Here is a 13,055-nt window from a genome sequence, read left to right on the forward strand (position 1 = left end):
GCGCACCTCGCCTATTATCAAAGTAAAGCATATTAATGAGGTGTTGTAGCTGCTCAGATTTGCTTTGATCATTGCAAACGCAACACTAACTATTACTAAAGCGCTGTGTAACTACTGCAAATGTCTGTCTTTAGTAATATCAACAGACAAACACACACGTAAAGAAAATCCTGACACTTTCATTCTGAATCCTCTATCTCAGCCCATGTTGTGGTTTCCATGATCACTGTTTGGTTTGGTCAATAATTTGGATGCATAAGCTGACGTTGCTCTTTTGCATCACTTTCCAAATTCCACTTGGATGTATGTGATAAGCTGACAACACAGGTCAGCTGATCTCACAACCTATCCAACGCAGTATGAATCAATTTTGGGAGTTGTTTTGACATGAGTCAGCTCTCCACTCCTGCACGGCTACATCAGACTTTAGTGTTTAAAGCCTGATAACAAACCTAAGGAAGAAATCCCATCAGCGTGCAGGGAGGGGCTAACTTGTCAGAGTTGGCCATCACAGAAAAGGTTTAGTTATACTCATGTTTAAGGCTCTTTTTTTTTACCCTAGGCACTCATTCCTGCTCAGTGTTTGTACTCCATGTGTGTCACAGTAAAACCACACATAAAATATTGGCTGCAGGGTTTTGAGCATTTTTGACTGTCGCCATTTTGGCATTTTAAAACCAGATGTGTAGAGAGAGGGGGCAGGTTTGACAGCAGAAGTCATTAAACAAGGATCATACCATGGGTAATACACTTTTGTGACTCCTGGAATAACCAACATGTACATACTTTTTACAGTATGACCCAGCATAAGTGACTGAGGTTATAAATTCATCAGGAAAGTTTTTAACTAAGGTCAAAATGGTACATGTGAGGTCCCGCAGACTTCCTCAGGAATCAACCCCTGGGGGCCATTTTAAGAAGAATGCAGTTTTAAGGCATTTGTGTGTTCATATATATATATTTTTTTAGATATACAAAGACACATATCTATATATATATTTTGTGGCACAAGACTGAGTGAATGACCCAAACTGTCGTCCTTAAAGCCTCGCCAGTGGGACTAAAAATCTAAATAAAATGGACTAACAGGCCCGTCGTCTTCTCATGTTATGATCCCGAACAACTCTATAAATACACCATGTGCCTTTAAACATTTTACGCAGGCCCATGAAATTACAGCAAAACAAAACGTGCCTGCAATCCACTGGTGTACTGCCAAGCAGCAGACATAAGCACAACATGACACAATTAGCTGTTCACTCTGGTGCAGAAAGCAGTGCTGTACCCTGTCTCGTTGTTCCTAGAGCCAAATCTAACCTTTACCTTTAATATTTGAAGCCACCGGAGCGTTGTTCTGAATCATATTAGGTGTGCTGCGTCATAATCAGCATTTAAAACGGAGCTAAAAACACTCCTGTTTAGATGAGCCTTTTAGTGGCCTAGTTCCTGATCCTTCATTAGCATTTTATTCAATTTCTGCTTCTTCTATTGGTTTTAATTCTGAGATTTCATCATTTTTAATGGTCTCCTGTTGATCTTAGTCATTATGTAATTTCATTTCTGCTTCTTTTGCTGCTTTTTTAAGTTAATAACTGGTTTTCATTTGTCTGTTACTGATTTTTTGCTCATTCTGTGGTAGCTCGTGCTTTTTGGGTGAAATGTACTTTATATATGTGCTTGCTTTGCTAGGTAACACACCTGGTAAGTGCACTTAATGAACTAAAGAAAAGATCAGTGAGCAAATTCAAATTCAGTGTGCCTGCAGCATTGTTCTATAGCAATGCTCCTTCTCACTGAGCCTTTCTTTGGGGGAATCCATGTCCACACTCGCCTGCACCTGATGGGGAAGTGGCGAGGTTCAAAGAGAGTCCCATACACCCACAAAGGCATGTTGTTAATGACCCGTCCGGGACAACACCACAAAAGTGCTACAAATCAAGCTTCGTGCCTGCAGTTACACTTTAAGCATTTGTCTGGATACTCCCTGTGCATTTTACCCGAGTGGGAGAGAACCTTCATGTCAGCAAAAGCAGAGTTTTAAATTGCTTTTCTCTTTGTATAACCACAAGAACACAATGCTTTGGTTTTACAGGGCGAGTGCACATATTTGGAAAGCACACTGCTGAAGTCAGAGTCTGAATATAACTACAGCTGCCACAATGTGGGTGTCAAGCATGTCTGCAGTTGGTGGGGAAAAAATCTCCAACTGATTTCCTTGCGAGCAGATGACACTGAGGTCTGAAGTGGATCGCATCTTCTGAGTGTGCAGATGGAAATAAGCATGAGGTTTCCATAACAGCTCTGAGACAAAATGTTTTTCACGTCGAAGTCAGTCAGGGGGCAGATTTGTCTCCATGAAATTAATTTTCACATTAACAGCTGCATCTGCTGAACACAAAATGCCACGTCAAAGTTTGGAAGGATGTCTCAGACTGAATGCTTTGGAAAACACAGGGCGTTAGATGAGATGAGTAATAACACTTCATGTTTATGTCAAAAATGAAGCTACATGTAGTTAGCTCAGCAGAAAACCTGGAAGCAGACATCTCTGATTGCCACTTCATTTCTTTAAAGCCTTTTCAAATTGTTTCCAATATTTATGCCGAGTTAAGGATCCAGAACAAGGACGAAGCATCACCTATGAGGATGGACAAAGTTGCTGGTAGGAGTGGGTGTGACAATTTGGAAACCACCCCCTGAAATAGTCAAAGTAAATACCAACATTTTATCACTACTTAATCAGCAGTCCCCCAAACACCTGTGAACAATATGCGCATGTTTTTGTAAGATTTTAAAGACTTAACTTTAAAGCAAAAATATTTCAGCTATTTTGCTTTTGGTTTAATTCTGTTTATCTGCAGGTTTTTTTCTTGTCATATCAGTTAAACCAGCCACTCCCCAGCTTTCAAGCCTTAATAAAGTCCAAAGAGGTACTAAACACTTTTTTCATTTACCAGTCTGTAAATAAGTTGATTTGACAGCCTCTACCATCTCCAAAAACACCGCTATACCAGAAAGTTTATAATGAAAAGACTCACCAGTTATAGTATCCTGAGTGGAAATCTAGGTCAGGGTTGAACAACACAAAAGATGCCCATTGTACAACGCATGTCCTGCCCCTGACCCAAAATGCCAATTATCTTCTCCATAGCGGTCGAACACATCCAGCCAATCATCCTGGTGCATTGATTCAAATCCACGCTTCGTGAAATATCTGGACGTTTAACTGCCCGACACATATTTATTTCAAGGGGAACCGTCATTAATGTAAAGTCTGAGTTTTAATGGCATTTAAATCACGGAGTATTTTGAAGGTCTTTACTTTGCTAGGTTAGCTTTGTGACTGCAGCCTAAAATTGCTTGGAATTTGTAAGCCAATAAGTTTACAAACAAATACAAACACTGTATTTTTAAACAACGTAACAAAAAAGTGAGCATAATCATACAAAACAACAGTTAAACACTTATATGAGCAAACAGAGATCAAGATCATTAATGGTTAGTCAGACAGTTTTTAAATCACCTCGACATATGAGGTATTAAGATAATTCTTCTATATTGGTGTCATACAATTACCTTCTTTCAAAGCATCACATTGCTTCAGGTAGTTGTTAGGTAGAGTTTTATTATCAAAATACCGATTACAGCAGCTTTAGAGATCAAACACAAGGTTTTACATTCGTTTTCTCGACTTATCTGAACCACAAAGCTGCTGTTCCTGCTCAGGACCCGCTCCATGATTATAAGATAAGATAAGATAAGATAAGATAAGATAACCTTTATTAGTCCCACACGTGGGAAATTTGTTTTGTCACAGCAGGAAGTGGACAGTGCAAAAGTTATTGTGGACACATAAGTTTATAATGGCATTTATCACAATAACCACGGAAAACATGGAAAAGATGGCGTGTGTAACTTTGTTGTGTTTTCTGTTTTGGAAAATTTTATTAAAAAATTGAAGTAACAAGAGAATCTGGGACCAGAGCTGCACAAGGCCTTACAAAAAGAACATTTACAATCATACGTGCATTAATAACATAATAATAATATTTGATTTTTTTTAAACATTGTGAGAGAGTCAGCTCCAATGCAACGTGATACAGGAACTGAGTGATGCGTCCATTTGTCTTTTGGGTTAAACACCACCCTGCCTCATGCCCAGTCAGTCACATTGCTCACATACACAGTCACTCCACCCCTTCGCCTGCCCTCTGGCAGTTGGCAGAGTGGTGTCATCTCGAGCTCTCAGCTGTTACTGTGGCGTACCATTGGCTGGACCGGCAGCTGCTGGGGACTGTGCCAACACTTTCTTCTATATCACTTTAGAGCATCAGGAAATCCACAAGGACAAAACATATGGCTTTTCAAGAATTCTGGCATTTGACCACCACCACAGTGGATAAATACTGATTATGATTCATTTCCGAAAACATCCAAACATTCCTAGGTCTGATTGGCCAACATAAACATGGAACTAGAGACTAAATTGGTGCAAACATTTAATTTTCATCCAATTCACTCTAAAAGTGCCGATCTAAGAATGGCAGCAATCACAGTTCATCTGAGTGAAGGTGTACGTATCTACAGTGCAGTCTGAGCTGGAAGCTTCACACAGGAACCCAGACTCTGGAGTCGTTGTAAAAGAAGGAATGCTTTGACAAGAGCTGTGGGTTATAGAAACCTGGAAGGAGAGAGAAAGTTTTACTTAATGCTTTCATGAATGCAATAACAACTACTTTAGCTGCTCCTTTATTCATAAGGGATTGCTCTACATGTTTGGTTTGGCAGATCTTTTTTTGTATCTCCTCCTGAGATCAAAGCAGGGATCTGTGCTAGTAGGCAAATGTGTAAACTGCTATGCAACCAATTTATTAATGACGCCTTGTTTCAATCAGATTCCGTCAATTCCATTTTAATTATGCAACACCAAATCACAACAGTAGTTGCCTCAAGACGTATATATTAACATAAAGACCCTACAGTATTAGAAAGAAAGACCAAAAATCACACAAGCCCCCTATGAGGAAGCATTTGGTGACAGTGGAGAGGAAAAGCTTCCTTTTAACAGGAAGAAACTGGATATCTATATTGTCATGCGCACCAGTGTTATTTAAGTCCCAGAAAATCAGAGATCAAATGCATGTGAGAAAACTGCCTCATTTATCTTATTACCTGGTCCTGGGATCTTATCAGCCACCGGTTTTTGGGGTATTCTTTGAGTTCTGGATGCAAAAGCAGCAGTGGGTATGGACTGCTTTGATGGCCGGTCATACTGCCCTATGTCATAGTGCCCAGGACCCGGCAAAGGAGGATCCTTAGGTACAGTCTGAGGAGGTGCTGCTATTGCCAAAAAATATCTTCTCCTTCAAACACACATAAAAGGATGTAAATTTTAGATAATAATAAAAAAAAAGTAGCAAAACCTAAACATTGTATGGTTACTTACGGAAGGATTGTCTTCTTCACTGGGGTGGGTGCCTGATGGGGGTTGTAGGCCCCCGGGCCTGGCACACAGTGGTCGGCCGGAGGAAGGATTCTTTGAGTTTTTGATCTGAAGGGTGACAAGACTGCCTTTGAACCATGCTGGATTAAGCTGCTGTTCACCTCGTAGTGGCCTTTGAGAAGTTTTTAATATTAAAAATTTGAGTGCAAATTTAATAAGAAGCTAAAAAAGACAAAACTTCAATGCAGACCTGGTGATGGCACATTTTTGGGGGGGTAAAATGAATCCCGTGTGGTTCTTGAGAGGAAAGGCGATGTACCGACCACTGAGGAGACGCTTACTCTCCTCACACAAATGACCTGTATAGAAAGAAAAAAAATGACAAAAAAATACACAACAGGATCTCAGAGATTACACCCTGAATCAGCTTTTATAATCAGCACACATACATCATACTGATTTGGAGCTGGAGTTATATGTTTAGGACCATCCATCTGCACAGCTATGGGCAGCCTGAAGACCCTGGAGGCTCCAGTGTTGAAGTCATATTTATTTATGAAGGAACTCTGTAGGTTGTATGCATTTGGGCCTGGAGTGGGTCTCTGTGGCCTTCTGTCAACCTGGGAAAGAGGATGAAGTGATGAAGACATTTAAAAGCAGCAGGGGATTAAAATTTATTAGACTAAAAACAATCAGGTAAATCTAAACTAAGTACTGGAGCCATAACTAACACTGATTTTAAGATTTCTTCTGTGTCATCTTCATTATAAGGCTCAAATATGTTTTGTGGCTCCATACTTTTTTCTTTTTTTTGGATCACAAATTGCTCAGAAAAGGATCCTTTGACATTAAATGTTGCCAACTCCTGCCAGATTATTCAAATTAGGGTTGCAGTGAAACTTAAGTCTGTTAACATAGGATGAATGGCAGGGTGTATACGCCAATCTAACAATGATAAGATAACTTTATTGTCTCCCATAGGAGAAATTCATCCTGGATCAGGCAATACATAAAAAGGCACACAGACAAAATCCACTAGCAATGATGCTGTAGAAAAATAACTTACTGGGTAAGTAAGGATTTTCTAAAGCCCCATTGGGGCAAGAAGTATGATTTAACAAAACAAAGTATAAATAATCAACAAGACTTCAGAATAAATGCCCAAAGGCGTTTCAAGATGATACCTAGTGGACTTCCTGACCTTGGATGGGACAAAGCCGGTGGTGCCCCTCTTTGAGAAGGAAGGACAGTTGACTTCAGTGCTGGTAAAGCAGTCGTAGGTTCCCGGTCCTGGACTTTCACTCTGACACACAAACACCATACACGTTATTTATGAGGTACTGTTATTATTATTCTTTTAAAATGCTTTGAATTTTGATGGAGTTAAACTTCCTACCAGACTGATTTGAGAAGCAAACCTCTTAGCCTGGGTGGAAAAGCCCTTCTTTTCCTGATGTGTTGTCATCGCTATTTGGTACTTAGCTTGTATTTAACAAACCTTTACTAGCTACAAGATAAAAGAAACCATTATGTCACGTTTTCAGCTTAAGAATTTATAAGGATTTCCACTTTGGACTCACTCGAAGCCATCTGACGCTATTCGAGCTCCTTGGAATTTTAAAGCAGTTGCTATGGTGATGTGAAAACAGATCTATCGCGAGACTCCAGCGCCACCTGTCGGTGAAATGGAGGCGGGCTTCTTTATTGTACCGAGTTTCTTCTGTTTGTTTCCAGATTAATCGGCCATCCGTCATGGCGATGCATGCGAAGGCGACTCCGCCGCAGATCCCGGACACTCGCCGGGAGCTCGCTGAGCTCGTAAAGAGGAAACAAGAACTCGCCGTAAGTAGACGTTAAGGTGGTTTCCTTAAAAATAAAAGTCGCATTTAATATTTCACCGCGGGAAAATTTCTCGTGCGCGTTGCTAGCCGAGGCCTCGCTACATGCTAAACTAATGTTAGCCAGAGCTAACGGTAGCAGCTAACTTAGTTAGCGGGTCGACAGCGTTGTTTGGCTGACAACGTTTGATTAGGAGTAGTGTTAGTAGTAACAAGACTCCGTTCGAGCTCTCTGAATATTTCTTTTAAGTGTTTTTATGTATACCGACTTCACAGCAGCGCTTTTGACAAAATATTCTAACAACTTAGCGTAGCTAAATTTTAGCAGCCGCCCTGCTTGGCCAAGTTCTCGCGAGAAGTTGGTGTCACATGTGTATTGTGTACATCCAGCCAGATACCTATATTTTTTACCTCTCTAACATGAGGAATAATAAATCAGCATTGCGACAGACATCGCTATCTTCACTTTTGCGCGCTCTCTGAATCCTTTCTGCAAATGCAAGTGAATAATTAACACTTCAAAAGAGACATATTTTATTCTTCTAATTTGTGTGTATATAAATAAATGTCTGTTAAAAGTTTACCAGCCAGGTTGATTAATGTAATGACTAAAACTCAGATATCTAACTTTTATTCTTTTCCTCCACATTCTTCACTGTCACAGGAGACATTGGTGAACTTGGAAAGACAAATATATGCATTTGAAGGCAGCTATCTAGAAGACACCCAGATGTATGGCAACATCATCAGAGGATGGGACAGATACCTCACCAACCAAAAGTAAGCAGCTTTGTGGAAATTCATTTACACTAAATGAAAAGTGAGCCATTGACTAATATTAATTACATACAAGCCAGCAGGAGGAGGAAGAGTACAGCCGATGGCTGAAATAAAGTTCCAGTAAAATTACGAAGAAAAAAAAAAAACTACATCTAGTTGATGTTGAAGCAAAAAAAAGTCTGAAGAACTTTCTTCTCTTTTCGTAAGGAAAAACTTAAAATAATTTTAAATATGCCATTTTTTCTGAGGCCCAGTGTGGGCATTTGGAGCCACTTTTGGACCAAACCATTGTTTAAATTTTTTACATTTCTGTTTGCTTGTTTTAATTTAACAGGAACTCCAATAGTAAGACTGACAGACGGAATAGGAAATTCAAAGAAGCAGAGCGTTTATTCAGCAAGTCATCTGTTACATCGGTTGCAGTAAGTCTTTTGCTTATTATTTAACAGGTATGCTGTATAATAACAAAAAGCATTTACTAAACTGTTCAATCGGTGACATTTTTACAGGCCGTGTGTGCACTCGGTGGTATACCAGATCACATGAATGAAAAGCGTGAGTTTTGCTTTTGAGCTAAGCAGCATTAAAAGTTTGTATTTTGTGGACTGGTAGTAATTTTTGTCATTTATGCTGTTGTTTTGATTTCTTCAGGTGAGGCAGGCAGCGGCACAGAAAGCGATACCTCTCCAGATCTCCAGAACCAAGAAAACGAGCCCAGCCAGGAGGACACGGAGGATGTGGACTCAACACTGCAGGACCTGAAGCCTCAGAAGGCTGCCTCCTCCTCCTCCTCAGGCAGCCACCACGGGAGTCACAAGAAGAGGAAGAACAAAAACAGACACAGGTATTAAATAAAGGAATGAGACACGGTGGAATCAGCATGTTGTTAAAATATCCTTGCGTTTTTTGGATTACAGAGCTACATCCATAGCCGTTCATGTAGACTGCTCTTGACAAGCAGGTTACAGAACATGTTTGCGCAAAATTTCTGTATACATCAGAGTTTCTACTAGTAAGGAAACCCCTGTGGCTTCAATCAGAGACACCAGGGAATCTATTTCTCATTTTACTGCCTGTACCTGCAAGAGCTCATTGAATTGCGTTGTTCACAGAGAGATCACAAAAAGTGATCTAGTATGGCTAGAATAAGTTTGCAACTTGGATTCCAGAAGCTCCCGTGTTGTTTTTTTGCTGCCTTGGTGTGTGAGTGTGTACACAGTGGGGGGGTATTTAAAGGTATTTTGGGGGGAGGCCAGTATAAAAGGAGTATTTTCTCTTCCAGTAGACTATTACATTTTCTCACGGTTGAATGAATGAGCATTCTCCTGGACAGATTTAGCTGTGAAGAAATATTCACACTTTGCAATCCAGTCTTCTCCTCGATTACAGATGTCACAGTTGAGGGGAAAACAAAAAAAATCAAAAAACGGAAAATGTAATAGCAGGGAAATGAATGCTTGTTTGTTTTTTTGTTTTTTTTACTGAACGTATCACTTTTTTCTCCTGTTTCAGCATCTCCCTCTGTTATCTGACACTTGCAGATCTGCTTGTACACTTGTGTATCCAGCCCAAGTACACACAGCTGTGCTGGAGACACGAGAGTTGGTCGTAATTAGTCAGTGCACAACAAGCCAAAAAAAAGACATTTTGGATGTGCTGACGTTCTCATGCATGACAAAAGCAATCATAAAGCAAAGAAAAAACCAAAGTCGTGATATAGCACAGACTAACCAGTTGAGGCAACAGTAGATGAATAACATGTTTTCTGAGATAAAGTTGCTTTTTCTTCTTTCTTTTTTTTTCTTTCGTCTGCAGTGTGACAACTGCACAGATGTCTTACAACAGGTTAATTGAAGTGTTTGTGACATTTGAGCTTCTGCTTTCAGAGAGAATGGAGGGTATTATTTTGGTATTCAGCCTAAAATATGTTGAGAGATTTCTGGTCCACATCACCAAGCTTTACAATCTCAGAATAACCTGGTTATTGTTTTTTCTTTACTTCTGAGCTTCTAAAATAAAAAGGATTGGGTTTAGCTTCTTGGTGTTACTTTCCCCAACAGGGAGTGTACATGGTTTCACTAGTAAACATTACTCAAAAGTCTGTTTATTTTTCTTAAAGAAATTTACTGTGCTTGACCAAAATTAGACTTATTCAAAGTGGGTGATCAGAGGGTCAATAAATGATAAGTTTGTTAAGACAAATTAGGTTTAACGTGTCATGTCGACGTGTTTTTTGTTGACTCGGGCCTCACTGTTCATGCCTACATATTAACACAGCAGGTTCTCCTCCTAACACAGCGTGATGGGGTGGTGCTCTCACTCTCTAAAGTTTGGACTGCAGTTTTATATACTCGTAGGGCTTTAGGCTCAGGTTGGTAAACTAACAGCTGCTGCTCTCTTCCCTCCCCTAATGCTGCTCCCTCAGTCCTTCTGCCATGTTTGATTATGACTTTGAGTAAGTCTGAATTTTACTTCCTGCTCCTGTCACGTTTACATCCTGCCTGCTACTAAGCCCATCATCAAAGTATCCACTGTTTTCCTCTCCTCTATGTCCTCTTACTATTTTTATTTGTATATTCTTCTCTAAATCTTTGCTTTTCTTTTTTAAATTTTGATTTCAACATTTTATTTTATTTTTTTAAGTTTTCTTCTTTTATTTGATTTGAATAATTTTTTATTCTTCAATTTTTGCATAATATGCAAAAATTGAAGATGTAAAAATAAAGTAAACATATTATGTTTACTTTATTTTTACATCTATTTTATTTTAAGTTTTAATTTAATTTCTGATTTTTACTTATTTTTGCATGTTTTAATTAAGCTTTATTTGAACTTCGAACCTTTTTAATTTTAATTTTTCATTTCAATTTTTACTTTTTATTTTTACGTTTTCACTTTTTTATGCATGATTTGACTTTAATTATTAATCTTCTCCCTCTGTACGGTTAGTTTGAATTGAAGCCTGCTTGTTATTTTATTACTCAGTCACACTGCATGTCCAACACTTCATTCTTTGATATGTACATATTTTCTTAAATGCATGCCAGCATCCAGCACTCTGAGCGTCAGTAAATTTTCTTGCTTCTTGATGGGTTTTCCCACAGATTCATTTCAGTTTTGCTTCTTCAGCTCCGCTTGCTGGGTTGCTCGTTAGATGACGGATTGGTTAGGAGGTTCTGTATGAGCAAGAACGATCATGCGGTCATGTAGTTTTATTGTTACCAGGCTTATTTATTTATTTATTCATTTTTAGGCTTCTTCATAGTACAGTAGTGGTACTGCTTTTCTCCATAATTCCCATCAGAAGCAGGATTTTAATGTAAGATGACTAATGCTGTCTTTGTTCTTGTTTCAGGTTTGACATGAAGGTTAACAAGAAACCCAGAGCTGTAAGTTCACTGTTCTGTTACACTGAGACACTTTAATGTCTTTGACATTTACTTTGCTGCTTCTATTACTTGTAGTGACTGTTTTGCTTTACTTTTGCTTTATTGAATCTCTTGGATAGAGCTCTTCGTTTTATAGAGGCTAGATGCCTTGCTGTATTTTTATTTCTTATTTATTTATACATAAATAAGAAAGTTCAGGTCAATAAAATATGTTTTAGACATTACAGGTTGTGTTTGTATCGTTTTGGCAGCTGCGACATGAATTTTCCAAATTTGGGTATTTAAAAAAAAATGATGTTAATCATTTTATCTTTTAATAAAATGGCAGCTGATCGTTTAAATTCAGAAGTTTCGATCATCTGACCAACAGCCTGAAACCTTAAATAATCCAGATTCCTGTCATCTATGACGTTTTTGTCTTCCTTACCCTAAAAATAACTGAAAGAGGTATTTCTTTTAATTTAAGTAATAATTACTTTAGTCGACTGATTGATGAATAACTGTTAAGTGTGACTCGGCTCCTATTTTTATGTGCAGGATTACTCGACTTAAAACACCTGGAGGACCTGGACACATGAGGATACATGAGATTTCTGGACTTTTTTTTTTTTTTTTAATCACTTTTTGTTGTTGTTGTTGTTGTTGTCGTCATATTTCAGCCTGTACTGTGTACATCAGTTGAAACATTCCCCTCACCGCCTACCACTGGATGGGGTTCACTTTTTGATCTACCTTCAGTAGATATACGGTGTTGCTTGTTACTTGTCGCCTACTGGCGCTCTCTGCCAGTAACACATCATCTTGTATAGTGTTTTCTTTTTTTGTTTTTTAAAGAAAATGACTGTATTTATTGTGTAGCTAATTTTCTTGTTTCCCATTGTAAGAAAATCTTTTTTTGTTAAGCATCACATGGTCGGATTACCCTCAAATCCCCCAAATTCTTTTATGACATTGTTTGTTTGACAAAAAAATAAAATACTTCAAGAATATGTTTTGGTTTTTAAAACTATCGAGGTATGCGACTGTTATTAAAATGTCATGACGGGAAGCTTCGTTTAGCCTAACATTCCCACACATACAGCACATACATGAGTGCAAATATCAACAGTGTTTATGTGACTAGTGCATAAAATAGCCGGCACATTTTCGTCTGTCAGTTCTCAGCTTGTTTTAAAATGTTTATTTAAGTACACAAGAGCACAGTCTGGTGGTTGTCGGGCACATGGTCGTTCAGATTGTCTTAGTCCTAAACTTGAATGGCTTTACTTGATAAAATACTTGAATACTTTTAAGGTATTTTGTGAAATGTTTGAAAGATGAACCATCTAGCATCCCTTTTTTCCACTGGGTGGTGCTAGAAGACAGGAGGAGGGTGACACTTGACATTGTCGTGGTTATTTCCCTGTTAAGGTTGGGCTTTTATACATAAACATACCAGGCTGAGCATATGCTGTACAATTACTCCATATCCAGGGGTCAGTGCAGAACCAGTCAGAAAGTTTTGGAAATTGAGGGCAGGATTTAAACATTAATTAGCTTTCACTTGCTACTTTTACCAGACAAGTTCACGTTATGCTAATTAAGTTTATGAATGTAAAGTAAAGT

General features: G+C 38.7%; 2 protein-coding genes across 3 annotated transcripts; one reads left to right on the forward strand and one right to left on the reverse strand.

The window, feature by feature from the left end:
• Positions 1-3,831: 3,831 nt before the first annotated feature.
• stpg1 (sperm-tail PG-rich repeat containing 1) lies at positions 3,832-7,594 on the reverse strand. Its single transcript, XM_086280438.1, has 8 exons — positions 7,024-7,594; positions 6,840-6,950; positions 6,645-6,746; positions 5,893-6,063; positions 5,694-5,802; positions 5,447-5,615; positions 5,173-5,363; positions 3,832-4,681 (listed from the first exon to the last, which is right to left on the reverse strand). The coding sequence occupies exons 2-8, from the start codon at positions 6,906-6,908 to the stop codon at positions 4,608-4,610; spliced, it is 885 nt and encodes a 294-aa protein (XP_086136564.1). The 5' UTR covers positions 6,909-6,950; positions 7,024-7,594; the 3' UTR covers positions 3,832-4,607.
• Positions 7,178-12,439, forward strand: meaf6 (MYST/Esa1-associated factor 6). 2 transcript variants are annotated; one of them, XM_086280439.1, is made up of 8 exons: positions 7,178-7,285; positions 7,946-8,061; positions 8,396-8,483; positions 8,571-8,616; positions 8,713-8,905; positions 10,487-10,516; positions 11,417-11,450; positions 11,988-12,439. In XM_086280439.1, exons 1-8 carry the CDS (start codon positions 7,196-7,198, stop codon positions 12,000-12,002), a joined length of 612 nt encoding a protein of 203 aa, XP_086136565.1. In that variant the 5' UTR covers positions 7,178-7,195; the 3' UTR covers positions 12,003-12,439. The 2 variants fall into 2 exon arrangements, with proteins under 2 accessions (XP_086136565.1, XP_086136566.1); XM_086280440.1 differs by lacking the exon at positions 10,487-10,516.
• Positions 12,440-13,055: the final 616 nt, after the last annotated feature.

The sequence above is a fragment of the Aulonocara sp. 'chitande type north' Nkhata Bay genome, linkage group LG22 (genome assembly GCF_057382095.1).
Source record: "Aulonocara sp. 'chitande type north' Nkhata Bay isolate Kocher_YH1m ecotype deep benthic linkage group LG22, A_spYH_male_GT1.1, whole genome shotgun sequence".
NCBI lineage: Eukaryota > Metazoa > Chordata > Actinopteri > Cichliformes > Cichlidae > Aulonocara > Aulonocara sp. 'chitande type north' Nkhata Bay.

Excerpts from the sequence above, each read along its gene's own strand:
- stpg1 (XM_086280438.1), bottom strand. The coding sequence starts at position 6,908 with ATGACAACACATCAGGAAAAGAAGGGCTTTTCCACCCAGGCTAAGAGG. Across the intron at positions 6,747-6,839 it reads TTGCTTCTCAAATCAGTCTG|AGTGAAAGTCCAGGACCGGG; the intron begins GTAGGAAGTTTA and ends TTTGTGTGTCAG. Across the intron at positions 6,064-6,644 it reads CCGGCTTTGTCCCATCCAAG|GTTGACAGAAGGCCACAGAG; the intron begins GTCAGGAAGTCC and ends CCTCTTTCCCAG.
- meaf6 (XM_086280439.1), top strand. The coding sequence starts at position 7,196 with ATGGCGATGCATGCGAAGGCGACTCCGCCGCAGATCCCGGACACTCGC. Across the intron at positions 7,286-7,945 it reads AGAGGAAACAAGAACTCGCC|GAGACATTGGTGAACTTGGA; the intron begins GTAAGTAGACGT and ends TCACTGTCACAG. Across the intron at positions 8,906-10,486 it reads AAGAACAAAAACAGACACAG|TCCTTCTGCCATGTTTGATT; the intron begins GTATTAAATAAA and ends CTGCTCCCTCAG.